The 20067-nt window shown below is 37.8% G+C and overlaps 1 protein-coding gene across 1 annotated transcript in view; it reads right to left on the reverse strand.

The window, feature by feature from the left end:
• Window positions 1-743: 743 nt before the first annotated feature.
• Window positions 744-20067, reverse strand: part of phf24 (PHD finger protein 24) — a 31682-nt gene continuing 12358 nt past the window's right edge. Inside the window, exons 3-8 of the mRNA XM_034229521.1 lie at window positions 18114-18299; window positions 11710-11788; window positions 10458-10660; window positions 9133-9299; window positions 4124-4201; window positions 744-2125 (exon numbers count right to left, since the gene is read on the reverse strand). Coding sequence (XP_034085412.1) covers window positions 2029-2125; window positions 4124-4201; window positions 9133-9299; window positions 10458-10660; window positions 11710-11788; window positions 18114-18299 — 810 coding nt within the window. The 3' untranslated portion in view covers window positions 744-2028. The remainder of the gene's footprint in view (window positions 2126-4123; window positions 4202-9132; window positions 9300-10457; window positions 10661-11709; window positions 11789-18113; window positions 18300-20067) is intronic.

Below are 20067 nucleotides of genomic sequence, written 5' to 3' on the forward strand. Positions count from 1 at the left end.
AAATCTGTGATAGTGAGCACTTCTCCTTTGCCGAGATAATCCATCCCACCTCACAGGTGTGGCATATCAAGATGCTGATTAGACAGCATGATTATTGCACAGGTGTGCCTTAGGCTGGCCACAATAAAAGGCCACTCTGAAACGTGCAGTTTTGCTTTATTGGGGGGGTCTGGGGGGGTCCGAAAACCAGTCAGTATCTGGTGTGAGGGTTAGGGTTAGGGTTAGGGTAATGTTGTGAATCGATTGGCAGGCGTATGTTATGGACGACGAACACAGGCCACTCGATTCACAACATTACCCTTTTGTTTTGCCTGACTGACTATATTCGTTCTGTCTGTAGTTATTTTTCTATAAAAATGTGTAATGTATTAATATTCAAGAAACAGAATAACTCTGTGTTAATGATTCTAATCAAACTCTTGCTACATTGAAAGAAAACTAATTAGGAGGATGTTTTTTTAGGGAAAAAAATAGCGGCCAAAAATGAAAGTTCATGATCTGAATAAACCACCTTACTCTTTACTAACTTGTGAATATGTGTACAAATATGTACCATATAAAATAAGAATGTACGTTACTAATAACTTGTGGTCAACAAGTGCTGGGTGAAGCATTAAATGAATTATAAACAATAATATTGATTTCAACAATATGGTCTATCTCTATATCAAATAATTTCTTGTGTTAATCGTCGCCTTCATGCTTGAATAAACAAGAAAAGACACAAACCAAAGGACCTCAAGAAGGAGAGTAAAATGCCATGCATTTATTTCAGCAACATATCCCTCAGACAATCAAGAATCATGTCATAATCATACTTTATTAACTAAGAGGACCTTCATTACATGGCATAAACACTCAACATGTTTCCAGTGATTCTACGGGCAGTTTCATGTGCATTTCAAATGTTGTACAACCTGTAACATTAAATAATTCCCATCACATTTTCCATAACATATAGCATCTTCATATCAACAAAAACCTCCCATGGTCTTTCATTTTTTAATTACAGTGATTATGTCACACAGTAGTCCATCCGCATCTCATTCCCGCAGTGCAAATAATGACACTAGGACAGGGGATCAGATGTTTCCACCTTGCCAAAGCTCAGAGCATAACAGGAACAAATACATGTACTACATGGCAGTATATGCACACATTATAACTGAGTTAGCTTTCATTAAATGTTCACAACCTTTTTTTTCACGGTTAGTACTTCAGAAGAAACATAGACTCTTAGATGAGACCGGGGGTGAGGGGAATACATCAGAGGATACAGGAATAAATACAGCTCTTTAATGCATTATAATAATTTATACTGGTATGAATAGCAGTTCTCGTATAATAGCAGGTACGTGGATAGCTTTTCATTCCCATTTTGGTATACGTTCTGGTAATGGCAGCTTTTAATCTTCTTCCAGAAGTCTCAACGCATGTGCCTCTGTGTAACATGATTATAAATGTCCTCGGTGAATAATAACGCAATCCCATTACAGTAGCATGGAACGATTATAAGGATGAGACCCAAAGGAATGAATCTCTGAAATAGTAACAACTTGTCACATTGTTTGCGCGGAAAGGTGTGTTATGCATCTGGAGGGGTCATAGAGTGTGAGGTATGTCATTTTAATAGAGTGCGAGTATCCTAGGAGCTTGTATGAGTGGATGAATGATTGCTACACTCAAAGTTTTTCACTGACTGGGTGGGCGGTTGTCTTCCTCGTCCTGTCTCTCGCATTTGTTTGAAGTTTTGGGAGTCGGGACATGTGACGACTGCTGTCACTTGCGTCGTGTCAATCAGCGTTGTGTGTTGTCAAGTGTAGTGTGGTGGGGGGTGTTGGGTTGATGCAGAGGAGGAAAGATTATCTCGATGGCTTGATCTGCTGTCTTTAAGAACTTCATCCAGTTCATCTTCCGCGTGTCATTGTGTCTTCACGCCAATCTTCTTCCGCTCATCTGTATAGACTATTGGATAGCCCATCTCTCTTTTCCCTCTCTCTCTGCTGGGGTGCAGTGGAGGATCCTGGACTATAGAGGCAGACGGATGTGCATGGCAGAACTATTGGGCCGCGCAGCCAAAACGTAGATGGCACTCTCCCTTAAAAAGTCTGCCCAGGTCACTGGCCTGTTGAATAAAGAGAGAGGTTTAATTGTATAAAGTAAAAAAAATAAAATCATTTGAAATCATGTCTTCTAATGGCTAGAATAAGGGGTTTGAATAAGTTGATTTTTTTACCAAAATGGCTTCAGAACAACAGTAAAATGGCTTCACTATATTTGATCGTTTCTATTTTGTTCTGTCAACAAAAAGACCAAAGCCAACAATGAAATGGTTCTACTAAGAGGCACAACCTGTGTTTCCAAACCCTGTTTCATCTCATAACTCCCAACTATAGAACTCTTTATTTGCTAAAGCAATATTAAAAAAAAGCTCAGAAATTGGCCTCAAAAGTCGTTTCCATTCAATTGTTAATCAAATTTCAAGCAAACTTTTGAAATTACGCAAAAAATACATTTGAATTAGGCTTGTTTCCATTAAGTGGTTAGGAACAAAACACTTGGCTAAGCAGAGGATAGTTTGGCGTGAATGGATGTTTTGGCAGCGCTATACAAATGGCTGTAATCCACCAGTAAACAATTTTCCTTGTCCATCCAACCCACGTTCGAAACATTTAGAGAAGTCTTCTGGATTTGGTTTCAATTGCATTTTAAGTTTTAATTGTTTTGTCCACCAGCTTCAAACGCCCACATATACCTTCAGAGGCTACAGTTCAGCAAAGGCGTTTCCATATCCCATTTTACGCATCAACGTAATTGGCGTTAATAGAAACAGGGCCACTGTTGCACTCTGTGACGTGTTCAACTATTACAATGAACATTTGGACTTTAGCTTATTGGGTTAATACTGCATTCGCTATCATGTTGCCATGAATACATTACATTTAGCTGACGCTTTTATCCAAAGCGACTCACAATAAGTAGCCTACATTCGACCAGGAAGACACAAACTTGAAGAAAACAGAATCATATAAGTACATCAGGTTTCATAGAGCCAAACATTTCAAGTGCTACTCAACTGGCTTTAGGTAAGCCAGTCCTTTATTAGTATATAAGTATAGTAACCTAAATCTGCAAATATCACCAGCATTAATAATGGTCCCCAACGTATGCATCGTTAACTCGTGTTTTAGTCACATTGGCTTAACAAATACAGTGCCCAGCTGTTTTGAGAAGTCATTAAAAAGGTATTTCCTTATCAAAAAATATGGACCATTTGACATATTAAAGATTTTTCGTAGTACAATTTTGACAAAAAATGAAAAAGAGCACCAGCTGTTTGTTGGACTCACTCAATAAGGCAATTCCTCATGATTCGCTCATGAAAACCACATTACATATGAACATGTGCTACCAAAGTGTTACCACACACAATAAAAACCACATTACAATACAATACCGCAACTGTGCAGAAATAAATGATTTTACAAAATCATTATTAAGTAGCTGGGCCCTTGTCTGCTGTAATTTGCCTCATGCTGCTTTGCAAATGAATGTATTCAAACAATGTCTTCACATTCTTCTTATTAGTATTCAGCCTAATATGACTCTCCTGTGTAATAATAATAATAATAATAATGCATTTTATTTATATAGCGCTTTTCACAACTCAAAGACGCTCTCTCTTTCCCTGTGGCCCCCTGTAGTCGCTGCATAAGTGCTGGTGCGTTAGCTGCAATTATTGCAAAAAATGTCAAGCACTGCAGGAAGCAGGTCTTAAAGGTCACGATAAGCCAAAAGGAATTTGTCTTCATTATCTGGTGAGAGTGAGAAAGCGTCCATCGGGGTCATTTGCAGGGGCAGCAACACCTGATCCATGAATTTTGACGCCGTATGAATTCCACTTTTGCTGCAGAGGCAATGATTACCGTCTTTGCACAGTGGGGTCCACACTGAGGGACACTAAAGCTACAATTGAAAAAGACTGATTCTAAAAGGGTTTACAAGTGTATGTACATTTCACAGCGAGAGGGAATCTGAAGGCCAGTTAGAGGGAACAAACTGTGATAGGACAGATTTACCATTATGCCATCCATCACTGGAAGTCGGTAACATTGTAACGTACCTGTTTTCATCGGTCTTGCTCCTTTCACTGCCAGAGCTGGCTGGACTGCTCTCACATATGGGTCCAACATGACTTATACTGTAGCAAAGGACAGAAAAGTATCAGTTACATAGTAGGCTACAAAAACAGTCAATGAAAGACCCTTCCCGTGCGCTGGAAACAATGAGAATTTATGCAAAAATGGAAAATGCAACACTAATTATTTCACCATTAAAATGTTTGAAAAAATAAGGAATTATGAGTTTACTGGAATATAAGGGCATTTTCTGATCCACATATTTTTTTCAAGCATTCAAATAAACCTATTTGGATGTTACATTCGACATGCCACGCAGTTAGTCAGTATTTCCTTGTATACATCTGTGTTTCAGTCACTATGACTGAAGTGGACATTTTGTATAACATTAAAATGCAATTGAGGGATTCAAATCTCAAAGATTTTTCTTTAAAAAGAAGAATAATGCGGAGAATGCTTTATATGTTGAAACTGCCTTCAGATGGCATACTAATCCACAAAATGGAGTCCAGTTTTAAAGAAATGTATTTTCTGGACTGAAATGCTATCAGCTGAAAACTACTTTGTGAAATTGGAAAGTTAAAGTTACCAGGCTCTGCTCCATGAAGCTAGTAATTATTCTCCCATAAATCCCCATCAAATCCTCATGTTGCCATTGCATTCTGGGTCTCACTTCACAGAGATGCAAACAGGGCTGCTTGTGATTTCTTTCTGGGAATGTTGCCAAAGAAGACAACATAGGATTTGTGGGCTGCTTAGTCAGAAAACATGGGATTCATCAAGCTTTTCAGATAGATCTCCCCTTCCTATGGCACATGCAGGCGTATTACAATAAACCATCCAACAACAGCTTAAAAGTCTTGCAAAGGTGCACTGTGTTTCTTTCTGGCTAGCCAATCAGAGCGAGGGCTGTTTTTGTAGAGGACTTAAAGAGACAGGCCCCTAAAAAGGGGGAATGATCAAACAGACAATATGAGGACAAATAATGAAGATCTGAACATTAAATTATGTAAATATGTTCGTGGAGAAACCAAAGAACATATAACAGGAAAATGCCAAAACAAAAGAAATTATTTAAGTTAAATTTATATTTTAAACTACTGTTTCCAAAGTCAAAAAAGGACTTTCACACACGACGTGAAATATTTTTTTAGAATGCTTTTTCTGTTTGATGCCAAATCAAAAAGGCTACATTGAGAACGAGGCCAGTAAAACGTCAATTCACATTAGACTAGAAACCAGAAAATTACTTTCACGAGTTTTTGATCTTTCTGAGTCAGATTGAATATCTTTTGATGAACCTCCCGACTGATTGCTCCTTTTAAAAATAACTACTGTCTCACGCAAAGGTCTATGATTCATTTCAGCGATCAAAGGGTTTTCTGACTCATTTGGTTTATATTTGCTTTTTAATGAGGTTACCCTTTTCGTGTTATGCATGGAACGATGTCTGCTCACACCCCTTGGTCCACGGTGTGCTTTTATATTCATAATCGAGGCTTTTAAAGCAAAGCACCCCTAAGGAGGATAAAAGGCTTTCTTTTGATCCCTATAATTAGAGGCCAGTTAAACTTCATTCGAGGATGCATGCAACTTCGATTGCAGGATGCTCGGAAATAGTTCCATTTTATCTAAGAGAGGCTTCTATCCCTCATTTTTAAGAGCACAGATATAATCCAAATCAAGGGCTTGTCTGAGAATACTCGAGAATTGAAGAGCGCTCGAGGGTGTTGAAGTGAATAAAAGGAGACGAGCCATGCAGTGCCGAGTCACACTCACCCACAATTCATAGGAGAGCAGAGTCCCATGAGTCTGTGGGGATGGCAGCATGTGGAATAAGTGAGACGGATGGAAATGCAATGGCATGGGACATTACACAGCACAAGAAGGATATCAGCAATAAGCACATGCACACGTACACACACAACAATGACAAGCACATTTTTAATTAAATGTACTTTCATTAAATGCTACTTCATAATGTTTACTCCACTGCATTCCAAATGGAAATAGTATATCATTTGCTTTTTAATGAGAATTATTTAAGAAGACACATTTCACTCTTAAATGGGTCATCATGCATAATGGGTAATTGTGTATATAATTTGTTCTCAAAGCAGGACTTATCACAAAGTACTTCTACATTGTGGTATTACTACTTTTAGATGAGTGAAGGATCAGATTACTTTAACCATTGACCCACATCAATAAACACAGAATGAGTACAAACACATGTAACCCAATGAGAGTGAATCAAAGCTTCCATTTATTTTATTAATATAATAATATCTGAGGATAAAAATGATAAAAAACATGTATACAGTATATATTTTGCTATATCCTATCGACTGTGCAAGATTGAGTGAGAATCCTTATTTTATTTTCTGCCATAAAAGCTGCCATAAAATCATCCATCAAGCAGAGAATTGATGTGCGTCATAAAACAGCTGTTCAACGCAAAAAAGTAAAAAATCATAAAATGTTTTTGAAGGTTATGATGATCAATTTTTCTCAAGACTTTGTCAGAGACACAACTCCGGTCATTTTTCCGAGTCTGTACTTTATGGTGGAGTTGCACAGGATTGCGTTATATGTCTTTGATCCAGTTTGAACAAAAGACTCAAAGGTAGTGGTTGTTGCAGGGTTGCTCTATTGGATTTCCATATACTGAAACCTGATTGATCTCAGCCAAACCACAGCTTGTGTGTGCCTCGAAAGTCTTAAACAAAACACGATTCAAGTGAGATCCAAGAAACCAGCTGCATAATCCTAATACTCTACAATTTAATAATAGCAGGAGTTCAGCCGCACTCAGCATTAAACCGGCGGGTAACTAAGTGCCTGCTAACGACATGAGTGGCAGCAGCATCGAGTACATTTTATAATAAAAACACTTAAGTGGCTTTAATATTAGAGGAGGACCGGGCTAAATTCCCTTTCCAATACTTACTTTTCTGATTTATGCGTTTTATTTGTTCAAGTCCTTTTGCAATTCCAGTAAAATAACATTGTTATGCCCCGTTTCTTGTTGCAGTTTAAAGTGTGTTAGTATGCAAAAGAGGTTACTGTATCAACGGGAGGTACAAGCTGCCTGTTTTTACTTTAATTCCCCGGCTCCATGTAGAAAGAAAAAAGTGGACAGCAATTGTAACAGCTGTAGAACCTGTGAGGTTTTGAGTTATTATAACTGCATAGTCCATTGAGACGTATAAGAGATTTACTGTTAGAATTGTGCTGAAATGCTAAAAGCTACCGCACAGATGAGTGTTCATTGATTGACAGTTGACGTTACTGCCTTCCTCTGAAGTTAGGGCACTTTGGAATACACATTAGTTAATTTGTTCAGGTCCTTTCTTCTTAAACTTTGGCAGTGTAGATAAACTATATTAATGTCATGCTGATGTAATCCATCTTAAAAATACTGCAATGAAACGTTAGACCTGCAATAACCGTTTTTTTGGCCACTTGGTGACAGCAGACATCTTGCGAACACAACATATAACCTATAAAGTCTCAGTGAAACTGGAAGTGTCTGTACATTCTGTACTGTGGCGTAGTCCGCAACAACATTGAATATTTGAGCAGTCTAGAGTTACAAGAGAGATATCAATTAAATATTCGATCGGACCGCTAAAAAGTTGCCGGATTTAGAATTTGGTGATACAGAGCTGTAATGGAACTCATGAATGGGTGTCATACTTGCATTGGATGGAATTGGAGCAACAAAAACATTGCCATACATTGCTAAATAAGTGTACAACTTGACCAGAGATGTGAAGAGGGTTAAAATAAAGCTGTTTCCATTGTATCTACACTCAGAGGATTCAGTGAACTCTTAGGAAAACAGCTGCTTCGTTACACATCCAGCAGTTACGGTGCATCACTAGAGTCATTTTTTGTGTCAACCTGATTAATATAAGTCTTCTAAAGGAAGTATCTTGCTCTTTTAATGCTAAAAGCTCGCCCTAATTTCTTATGAATTACTTCTTGTGTCTTTCTCTAAGACACTAAGGATAGAGGGTGTCGTTTTTCTCATACTGATATTCTGAGCAATCTGTGCTGTTGTATTTGCTGTAAAGTGTCTCTACTGTAGGCTATTTTTATTATATGTACAGCACTTTGGCTCGACCAAACATCGTTTATAAATGTGTTATATAAATAAAACTTGATTTGATTTCTGCTGTTGGGCTGAAAACAAAAAGTGGTAATTGCGAACAAAAACAGTAAAGCTGGACAGATGGATAAGATCTGTAAAGCAGAAAGGAGCACGAGTGATCATTCTCCATACAGTAGGTTTGCTAAACGACACCTTTCACTTTATCAATACATCATATTACATAGAAATATTGAGAAAAGCAGTTTCCACAGTCCAGAATATACAAGATATTGTAAATAAGTGTACGTTTATTACGTCCAAATGGCAAAACATATACATTAGTAACATGAATGTGATGTGATGCCATTACTGTACCCTAGTTTAAGTTAAGTAAGATTCCAAGTTATATGGGAAATGGCAGCAAAAACAATTAGAAATAAATTATAAGTTATATTTTCAGCCCTGGATTTAACACTGAACTATGCACTTTTGCACTGATGCTGAAAACATACAAGTCTCAGTCTCAATTTTGTATCATTTTATATTTTGTTCAGGTAAAGAAGCGTCACCAAGCGTGTCACCTGCAAAGCCATCAAAATGGACACTGTTACTGCGGCTTATGTCAACCAGAGGGAGATGATGTAATGTGAAAATTATATATATTATTAAAAGTAGACAGCTTGTTATCTTGCTTTCAGTCTTCTTTCTGACTCTCTTCCCTCCCTACGCAGTCAAAACCACTTTTCCCTCTGCCAGCTGCAGTTTGCATACAGATGAGATCCTCACTCTGCTGCCAGACGTGAATATAGACGTGTGCCTTTTTATCTCATTCTAGACTTTTCACAAAGTATTCAAACATGTTGTGTCGGGATGCTGACCCTCTTTTGGTTTGCTCACCTCACATTGCAGGACTGCGAGTCTTTGCTCTGTTTGTGGTACCAGGACTGCTGGGCCTGGCGGGATTCTGATCTTGTGATCACGTCGTCTTCATCCAGGTCCAGACCCAGGAACACTGTCCGGGCGGTGTTCCTCTCCTTGGCGGTCAGCAGACGCACCATTGAGTTCTAGAAGAAATGAAACAGATTTTGAGATAAGGTGTCCTGCATCTACTCATATTAATTCCCTTCCCCTTGTATGACTTTGATGGCTGTCATTTAGGGACCAAAAAAAAAGGTATTTTAGTGCCGAATTCTTGGCCTCAATCATTCTCAATCACATTAGCGCTGTCTGACATAATCAGCAACGGCTGCTTTACCCCCCAGACACACACACAGTCCGTTAATGTAATCTCCTAGACTAGACAAAGCACGAAATTTGAACTCCGGTGAGGTGACAATGAGTATGAGTAATTCAGGCTGGTGGATGAAAGCCATCATTTCTGGAAGACTTGGCCCTGAGTCCTACTATCACACTAACCTCATCATAAAGTAGTCTACAATCTTTTATTGCATTCTCTACAAGGTTGATTAGAAAGTATTTAGGCTGACCCGAGGAAGGATTGCCTTTGGAAAACACCTTGTTTGGGTGAAAGAGAGAGGATCAGGTAGACATTTTGTGTAAACAAACTATATTTAGTTTAGCAAGTGTTTGCACGTGTTATTGGCGGTTCGTTAGCAGTTTGTTAGCAAAAGTTATTAGCAGGATAATACCCTCCATTTTGAATATGTTTCATAGGTGCTTGACATCCAACATGTCCTAATACCTGAAATAAATAATAGGTTGTTTGCCAATGCATTCTGAAATGTCCGAGTTTTAAACACATGAATTGAAACTAGTTGGTTAAGTTAAGGGGAAAGATTATGGTTTGGGTAAATACGTACATGTATTATGTAACCTAGATTAGCTACATTTAAAAATGATATTATGTATGGACCATAGTTTAGTCCGTCATTTTTTACAAGTTGAATTGAGGTCTCCAGGTCAAAAGTCTATCTCTTCCATCCATACAAAACATTTCCACACGTGGACTAGTCTCTATGTAATTTACTATGACCACTAAAGGTCTCCATGTTTCTATGCAAGATGCTTAACCTGAAATTGCTCCTAGGCATGTGGTCAATGGTATTGAGTGTGTGTAAGCTACTGTGGACAAAACCATCAGCAAAATAACATATATTTACGTATGGTAATCTGCAGGCTTCAATTGGATGCTGTAGAAAATTCCTTGAGTTTAGAAGTTGCTTTGTTATTATGTTTTGAATATTCTCAACATGATTCCTCACCTCTGAGCGAAACTTCTTCAACACCACGAGAGACTCGAAGTAAAGGAAGTCCGACCACTCGATGTGACCCTTCTTCTCAGGATCCAGCGCCGCGAACTGGGCCAGGACTTCCTCCTCCTGCTCATCGGTCAGATCCTTGTCAAAAAGATGCTTGGATGCATGATGGCGGTACTGCAGAAGCTCGTCCGACACAATGCAGGACTCTACAGGGGCGGGGAACAAAACATCACATGAGACCTGATTAGCCGCCGAGCGGTCGTCAAGATGTAATTAACTTATCATGACTCATTCTCTACGAAGGAAGGATGACCTCCCACTGTTAGCTCTCTATAAGAGCTGCAGGATAATACCACACATTTGGAAGAAGCAACGGTAGCGGCAAATAATGTAAGAACTCTGACTTGAAATAACCTGAACATATTCAAAGGAACAAAACAGTGGGATTTGATTTCATATTACGGTGGCTTGACGCTGACACAGTATATTTGTTGTTGGATATTTATCCTTTTTTAGCTAATTATCATTATTCCCTCTTGTTTTGAGTTTCAACTTTCTTTAATGTTTAACAGTGCAAACAGCTAACAGGGCTAATTAGGTCTCTGGAAATATACAAACAAGAGTACGAGTCTCCAACAACCATCCCTTAAAATAAATATAACATTCTCTAACTGCTTAATATTTTATAAACATTGACAGACCTCCTGCCACTTTAAAACAATAAGTTCCTCTTTGATTTTGGCATTCCGTTTCCAGTGCTTAGGAGATATGGAAATATAATCAACCTGTTTGGAATACAATTCATAAAAAGCATTTACAATAAGGAAAAAGCAAAAGAAACGTAATGATTTATAAACAACACTATAATAAAAAGTTAGGATTACAAAGTCTAATTTGTAACTGTTCTGACAGGACATAAAATACCCTACTACTCTTTGATCAAATATGTCATAAAAAGGCTGCCATACTCTAAAGAACCTTTCATGGAAACATTAATGTATCCAGCGTTTAAACGTTGAAGAAGAGGCTCAATCCATTTCCATTTCCATTTGATTGCCTGTTTGGTAAAGGGATATAAATACCAACAATTGCTGTAAGGGGGATGGATTCAATAGTATTTTTGTGAAAATACTTCATCCGGTACTGCACAAACCGAAGCTTGGGACAGAATCAAAACGCCCTGATTTAGACAAATGGAGCCAATGCCTATACTTTTAAATTGAATTTATTTTCTAACCTTGCTGCGGTGACTCACCTGGAATGATCTTGCACTGCTTGAAAGTCTCCATGAGACTGTACATCTCCTCCTCTGTTAGCAGCAGATTTAGATTATCCTGCAGAAAAAGGAGTGAGACAGGGGTAGAGAATTACATTACGTAGAATATACGTGGTACATTACTTGATGTATATAAGTGAGTGTGCTGTAATCACATAGACATAGTCCCAGATGGGGCTCCTCCTATAATTAGAGTATTGGATTGTGAATCCATCTCAGTAACTTGTTTCCCAGGTGACTCACATGATGTGCTTATGTATCTCTTACTCTCCTCATAATTACATCATTAGTAAAACTAAAAAAGAAAGACAGAATGACAAGAGTGATTTCCGGTGTATTTCAATTAAGGCGTTTTAAAGGCCACAAGGCCATTACAATGGAAAAATAACTTTGCATTGAAACAATATGTTATGCACTTTGCTAGAACATTACATCATGATTTATCCTCTTACTTAAATACACAGAACTATTATTTATGTGAGTTTGGCGAAATGTTGTGTAGCCAAAAATAAAGATAATTGAGCAATAATGGATGAATGATGTGTAAAAAAGAAATCCAGGCAACAGCACATCCACAGGCCAGGAAAATCACAGGAGACTGCTATTTGAATATTTGTATATTACTTGTACATTATTTATCAGATAAGTGGCATGATGGAAGTTTAATAACCCTTTTGGGATTACCGGGGTTAGTCAATTCCAGTTTGTTTAAATGAGCCTCACTCACTGTTGCAATATGTCAGGGCTTCATAAAATCCACATTATGAAATCTAAATGAAAAAGCTCAGCCGCCCACTCTTCTAAAAAAAACGAAAAAAGCACCCTCGAGTTCAGCAAATACGAGCGAAATCAAAAAGAGAAGCATAATGATCGGGAGAAGAATATCAATTTCAAGAATACAAAGATAATATTTGTCCCTTGTCCCAAACAAAAATAATGTAATTAAAAAATGATATAATAAAAATAAATACGATTTGTATAGCGCTTTTCCTAATGCTCAATGATGCTTTTCATAAAATCACATCAGAACAACAAAGACAAAAGTCCTTATCCAATTGCAAAGTCAAATGTGTGGTGGGGGGCGCGGAGGTTGATGATTAGAGATTGGGAGTGATTAAGTGAGTTTTTTAAGGTTTTTTTTAAGGATTCAAGAGTGTTTTTGGGGAGCCAGTGGAGGTCGTGGAGGATATATTGAAATGAGTTGTACTGTTAAATGTGAGGATTTTCATGTGTTGCTTTATGCTTTTATCTGATTTAATGATTAGCGTGTGATACTGTTTTGTATCGGCTTCATTAAATCAAGACTAATAAAATAGTATAATACCAAATACTGGAATTTCCCCTAACAGTATTTCATATAAACATGATGAAAAGTTCATGGTGCTGGTTAAAACCCAATTCAGACACAACCTGCCCACACACTGCCACTGACTGAACTCCCACACATATTTCCAGCCGTTTACAAGCAGAAAAGTTTCTCCCCTCACAAACATGGCCTCATTATATCCGCCATGGGGACAGGTGTGGCAATAAGCTTTGTGACGTCCTCGCGCTTTTCCTCAACCTTTCATCCAGATCAACACCTTGCCCCCCCGCTGTCTGCGCATCAAGAGTAATGCCTAGCCAATTAGAGTACAGCATGTCCTTCCTGCGAATATCCGGATGTTGTAAATGGGTGCTTCCTAACCTACTTAATATTTTAATGGATACGGGAATCTCACTCACATGTGGATGTCCTTTCCTCCTTCCCCTCTTTAATTTATCAAATTGTGCACGTGAATTTGCAGGTGTAACCCTGAACATATCCGCCCTGAATGACCATTCAAAAGTCAAGGAAATCCAAAAATAGAAATTAAGCAAATGTATGACATTTTGATTTTGACATAACTGTACCGAGACTGAAAGCTTTGGCCTGGCCATACAACAGCCAACAGAGGTCTGAATTGTTTGAAAAACCCAATGTGTTCTCCACATTATATTGTACTCATTCTCCAGTGGCTGCTTTTTTTCAGTCAGCAATTACAATATACAATACAATATGGTATTGTGGCCAATGTGTTTTAATAATAATAATAGTTTTAAAGTAGCTGCAGAGTATTTTATATATGTTACAGTATCAGTCAGTATCAGTCAGTATCAGCGACAGGCGCATGTTGTAATTTGTTTATATATGACACAAACAGTCATATATAGCATTTGGGATTCATTTGCAAATGACCTACTGTTTTATGAGGAAGTGTTGTTTTTCCTTAGCCATGTGGGTGGTGTTCAAAGTTGCACCTTAATCAAAAATATGTGCCAGTTCCCTTTGTATTATCTCTTGTATCTAACCTACAGTATCATTGATTTGATTTGATTGTGTTTTTTTTGTGTTAATGCATTCCGCTGTATTTTTTAATGTCCTGGTAAAAATGTACTTAGAGAATCAATTTCTCATCACTTGTCTGTCACTATAAAAACAAGATAATAATCAATAAAGGACAAAACTAATCAATCATGCTGTAAAGTTGACTCCTTTTTTATGCCGGACATCAATTCTCTGCAATGTTCACCAACAGTCAGCAAAAACAAGAACACTGCCCATCAGCTATCGGTGCTATAATTATATTTCTGTGTTAGTCTGACAACATTTGAAACATGAGCAAAGCACAAAATGTGATTTAAGGATTTATACAACACCTAGAGACAGCTTCTTGAAAATTAACACAAAAGGCCCCCGGGGAGAAAACGGTATAATACTAACAAAACATTCTAATCTTATTCTGGCAGCTTGCGTAAATAGAGACGTTTGAGACTTTTCTCTTCAGACAAATGACAGCATTGATGTGTTTGTTCAAACAGCTTTAAATAGGCTGCTGAAGCAGGAAGTAAGAAAACAGTCTTAATGTTTTCAAAGCTTCAGGAATCAGAATGTCTTTGTGAACAGTGAATTATAATTAGATTAGTCTGTGTGATGTGACAGATGTCGCTCGCTGTGAAACAACTACTACATTATGTCATGAAATTAGATAATTATAACCCAGCTCTGCAAATAACCTGTGAAGTAACATTAAGCGATTTGTTTCAAAAACTCTGCTTTGATTAACCTCATTTCTTAATGCTGTAAAAGTGGTCCTAGCTTTGAAGGTACATATTGCAGCTAACTCATTACATTGAACAAAATAAATCAAAATGATCCCTTATCTTGTTCCATCTCATTTACACTAGAGGTGTAAAGACATCTATAACTGTATCTGTCCAACCAACACAATTATCTGTAAAGGTAAGTGGATATAATACCAAAAGTGGGCGTGGTTTTTGCCATAAGTTAGATGAAATCTGGTGAATATTGTGTTTTCTAACCTAATACACTTGGCAATGCAATTTTGCATTTTCAAATAATCGGATTTATGCTGTTACCATATTATAATATTTATAAATCTGGGTTTTATGAACTGTCTGATGCAGATTCTCATCTTAGACAAATAATACTGACAAATATCTGAATTGAGGAAGTTAAGGAGGACATATATAACTTAAACCTAAGTTCTAAAACAAATAAGTCAAAACGTCTTGTGATTCAAACAGAATTGGCCTTTTTGAACTTGTATGAATCGATTTAAAGAAGCAATGCTCAGTCATGTCAATCATGGCTTTATTATTGCCCCTGAATAACAATGAGTAAATTTGCCTTTAAAATGCATCGCATTGTCTTCCATAATATCCAATTCAGGTATAAATCCAGCTTGGTGACTGAAGCACGGCCCCGGAAAGAGCACATATTGGCTAGCAGCAAGTATTAAAAAGAAGTCTGTGGTATGAAAAAGGGTCGTTGTGTTCATGAACCTTTCCTATGTGGGATGGCAGCCATTGACCCAAACATGCAGCACTCTGCTTTGAAGACAGTCTCTAAATCCACTTTCAAGGAAACTCAGTCCAGCTGCCCACCACAGTCCCCAGTGCCCTTGTGAAATGAAATTTCAGATGTGACGCAAAGGGGGGATTTGTAACAGCTCCTTTAGCTATGAGGACTACAAATTTAAATTCAAAAGCTTTTTATTGTCATTGTACAGAATACAACGAGATGTATAGTCACTGCTCCAGCGAGTGCTTTAAAAACAGACATATTAAAACACAGATTAAAAGGTCTGACAGTTTCGACCAGCAAGTAGTGCACACAGCTTCGGATGGTCATGTAGATGACCCGGATTAATACATAAATAAATAAATAAATGAATAAAATAGAATTATGATAAAATATATATGATAAATATTACAATGTATACATAGAGACAGATCATGATTATTGCACAGTGGGGATATGGGGAGTTATTTTTGTGTGTTTGTGTACAATTTACAATTTGAATAAAACAGCACTGTCTCTCCCTCGCTCATTCCGCCCCCATCATCACAAACCGGAGGAGCTCGCCAAATACAGAGGACCTTTTGCTGTCTTCTCTCTGATTGTGTGAAAACATCCGCAACTTTTGGGAAGTGGTTTCACTTCTCAGGGCTGCCGAAAGAACCGCGAAGCTCCCACTCCATTCTGAAGGGCACTCAGGCAAAAGCACTCTCCAGTTGTTTATGTCTGAATTAAAAGTGATTGCATTATGCCTCTCTGTGATCACCAGAGAGTCAACCATTTTGGCATCTGCCTTCAATGCAAAAGATTTTTTTAAACGATAAAACTCTCCCACTTGCTCGACTTTACTTGACCTCTAGTTGAATACATTTCCATATAAAAATATTACAGTTAAAAGCTTAATACAAAGACGTCTCTGTCCTTATCTCACCCTTGCTGAAAGTCATTATGGGCCATAAATGAAGTTGATGCTTCTAAGTTGACTTTTAACAATCTTGCACATACTGTACTGTATCCATGTCACAACGAGGATGGTACATATTCCAACATTATTTTAACTACAATTAACATTGTGACGACTGAAGTCCTAATTATAAACTATTTAATTAGTGCATTAACAAGCTATCTCATGTGAAAAATAATAGCAGAAACTATTGATTACACCTGCTGCTATGGCAACACTTGCCGGTAAATGTATTCAGCTGTAGCTAATTCATTTTGCTAACTCAACCAGGGGCTGTGTCCCAATTTCCGCGGCCGTATCCTCCTGAGGAATATGAACCATCGTTCAATTCCACCTGTGTGTTCCCTGCTATGAATGTCTGTCTCATTTTCCGTGAGTCTGTTCATTTACATTCACACATAGATTGTATAAAGTGAAGGTAGCCTCCGGGTCTGATCAGTGAAGACATGAGTAAGTTCCTCAAACCTGCATTGTTTCTAATGGCCAGCAGGGCCACTGGTTGCAAAATAAGTCTAATTTTATAGAAGTCTACGAGAATATGACCCTACTTTAGACCTTGATTATGCTTGGTTGGCTAAAGGCAAGCGTACCGTGTTCAAAACGATGTAAATCACAAAAATACACCTTTCTTGTCATTTATATAACATAATAAAAACAAGGTATTTCATGTATCAGTCATTTTAGAGCAATTATATATTTCGGTACCACTTACAATAAGACTACCCTTATAAAGGATTCATAAAGGGTTTATAATTAGGTTATGAATTAGGTTGTAAACACTTTATTAATCATTAAGAACCATTTATAAACCAGTTCTAACATAGTTTTCATACATCAACACAGGCTCACTATTTGTCAAGATGACTAAGCCTTATATTGGCTACTTAGCGAGAATCAACTCAGTGAAAAACAGATACCAAGGATGCTGGCTGATGAAGAAGACGAAGTAAGGTAGCCAATGTAAGACTTAGTGCTACAGATAAATGTGGGCTCACTATTTGGCAAGCAACCGGTCACAGTTGCCCTGTTTATCTCACGTCTTATAAAAGCTTATTAATCATTTATAAAGTGTTCACAACCTAATTAATAAATGAATTACAAACTATTTGTAAACCCTTTATAAGGGTAGTCTTATTGTAAAGTGGTACCTATATTTCTTTCCATCAAACTCTCTTTTTTTGGGATGCAGGTTTATGTTTTGATTGTATGGCTTGAGGCCCAGCTTATCATTGGTACATTTTCTATAGTATCAGAATAATACTGGTCGCCCTCATCTTGTTAGTGACACCAATTATATTTCATGAAATCATTAAAGATGCTACATTTGGACAAGAGAACATATTCTGTATGTATACAAAATAACAAAAAACAAGAATAAGGTTTGCTGCCTAGACAAAAGAAAGAGTGACCAAAAAAACTATAAAACCAAAAAGAGAGAAAAACTCAAGGTGAAGTTCACCCGAATTAAACGTGAAAACCACCATTGGTTTTGTTTTTACATCCTTGCATCTGCATTTATAAAGACCTGTGGGCATTTGTCGTCCAGCAAGTTTAATGGCAGTGAGCATGCAGACTTACACAATAGTAGCAGCTCCAGCCGGTGACAGTGTGGGCCGTGTCTCTCATCTCCTGCAGAGCCTCGGCCCGCAGGTAGCCCAGCTCCCTCAGGCAGCCGTCATGAAACATCCGAGTGCAGATCCTGCAGGGGTACAAGTCGTCCGCTGTCCACACCTCACACACGTCACACATCTCATCGCTCGATGGCTGAGGTGAAAAGAGGGTCAGCGTCACTTACATAAAGATTTTCGTCGCAATCTTGCAATCATTTCGATAACAGATGGATGGATGAAAAAAGCAATTCTTGTTTTGCGTTAGGGTTTGTTGGTGTGATGGGTATTATATTATATATATTGTAGTGGTAGTTCATGTTGTTTTCTTGCTCACGGTCTTGAATAAATGATAAACACAGCGCTTATTTTGAAAATAATATTTGATGTGATTGTCCAAGACGTGTTCGTTGTCAGTTTTTCCAACTTCTTTGCAGACTCCAATTACAGTTAGGATACATTCTGCTGTGAAGCAAGAGCAAATGACTAGATAATGTTCTTTCTATTTATATTTCTTCAGGGCTGTAGATGTCTCACAGATGAGAGCACGTCAAAAGTCCTTAGTCACATCTTATCTCACAGTTATGGCTCAAGTCTTTTAACCTGATGACTCCATTTACATCGACAAGCTCCCTACATCATGAAGATATGTCAGAAAGAGATGCATGTTGTCTACGGGGACTTTGACCTTTAAATTAGGTCATTCAGCAGATTCTAAGATGCAGTGCTTTACCTCTAAATCTAAAGTAACCATTTGAAATGCCCTACAGGCATGCATTTCCATGGCTCACAGTTAACCCTGTGTATTCGATGTTACAACTTACTGCTGCTCTTAGAGGGCAAAGACTAAATGAATTGTTCTCCTAAAGCTTGCACTAAAGGAAAGGGTCAATGCAATCCCTAGTGTTTCTCCAGTTGGGATAATGATTGTGCTTGGCAACTTCTGGCAGTCTGAGTGTTGAAGTATAAGGTGTGCATAGTGGATATTTTTGCCTTAGAGTTGTGATAAAAAAAAGCATGAAAAGAGGAAAAGATTCAGCCTCTTTGAAGCATCAATTCACTAGTTTGCATAGATTTTGATATGTCTTGCATTGAATGGAGTGGTGCAATAACATTCAGGGTACAACCACTGGTAAAGGAAATGGGATGTTGATTTAGGCTCCAGAAAGATAGTTACTATCAAATCCACTATTATAAATAAGTTGAAAACTCAACCCATTACAGGCTAATGTAAGGATTCTGGCTATTGTTTGATTCATTTTAAGGTGAGGAATCATCCCACTAACATACAATTGAGTGTCATCAGCATAGTACTGTAAGTGAAACAAGGTCTTAAGATGGGATGGAGAAAGAATCATATATTAGTAGGTATACCGTATTTGAAATCAGAAAATAAAGAGAGTTGCCAATGGAGATAACTTGCAATTTAACAGAAAGAAAACAATTTCAAACCAATTTATTTAGCTTTTTTAGGTTTTAGTTTTGCTATAACAGAAACATCCACCCACCAAGAGGAAGAGAATAACATAACCATCCATATTCATTTACTTACTGTGGTCTACACATCATTTTACATTACATTTCAGCTCGTTCGAAACTCCCAAGTACATATCTATTATTATTTTTGGGGGGTTCTGTGGACCTTTCTATGTTTGTACCTAAAGTGCAACATCGGAAGTACAGTGAGTATTCAGCAGGCAGTGTTCACTCTTTGCAAAATACAGAAACCTAATGGAGTCGTTCCTCCTATGAACTCCATACCCTGTTAGTAAGCGCCGCACAGGATAAGGTCACCTCTCTGAGGCAGCCGGCGCATCCCTCCCACAGGAAGCTCGCTGTGAAGAGCCCTCATGCACAACCCGTAAATAACAAATGAAAGGCTTAACAGAAAATAAAAACATTATACTAATGCTTTCTCACCTTCA

The sequence above is a fragment of the Gymnodraco acuticeps genome, unplaced genomic scaffold (assembly GCF_902827175.1).
Source record: "Gymnodraco acuticeps unplaced genomic scaffold, fGymAcu1.1, whole genome shotgun sequence".
NCBI classification, from domain to species: Eukaryota; Metazoa; Chordata; class Actinopteri; order Perciformes; family Bathydraconidae; genus Gymnodraco; species Gymnodraco acuticeps.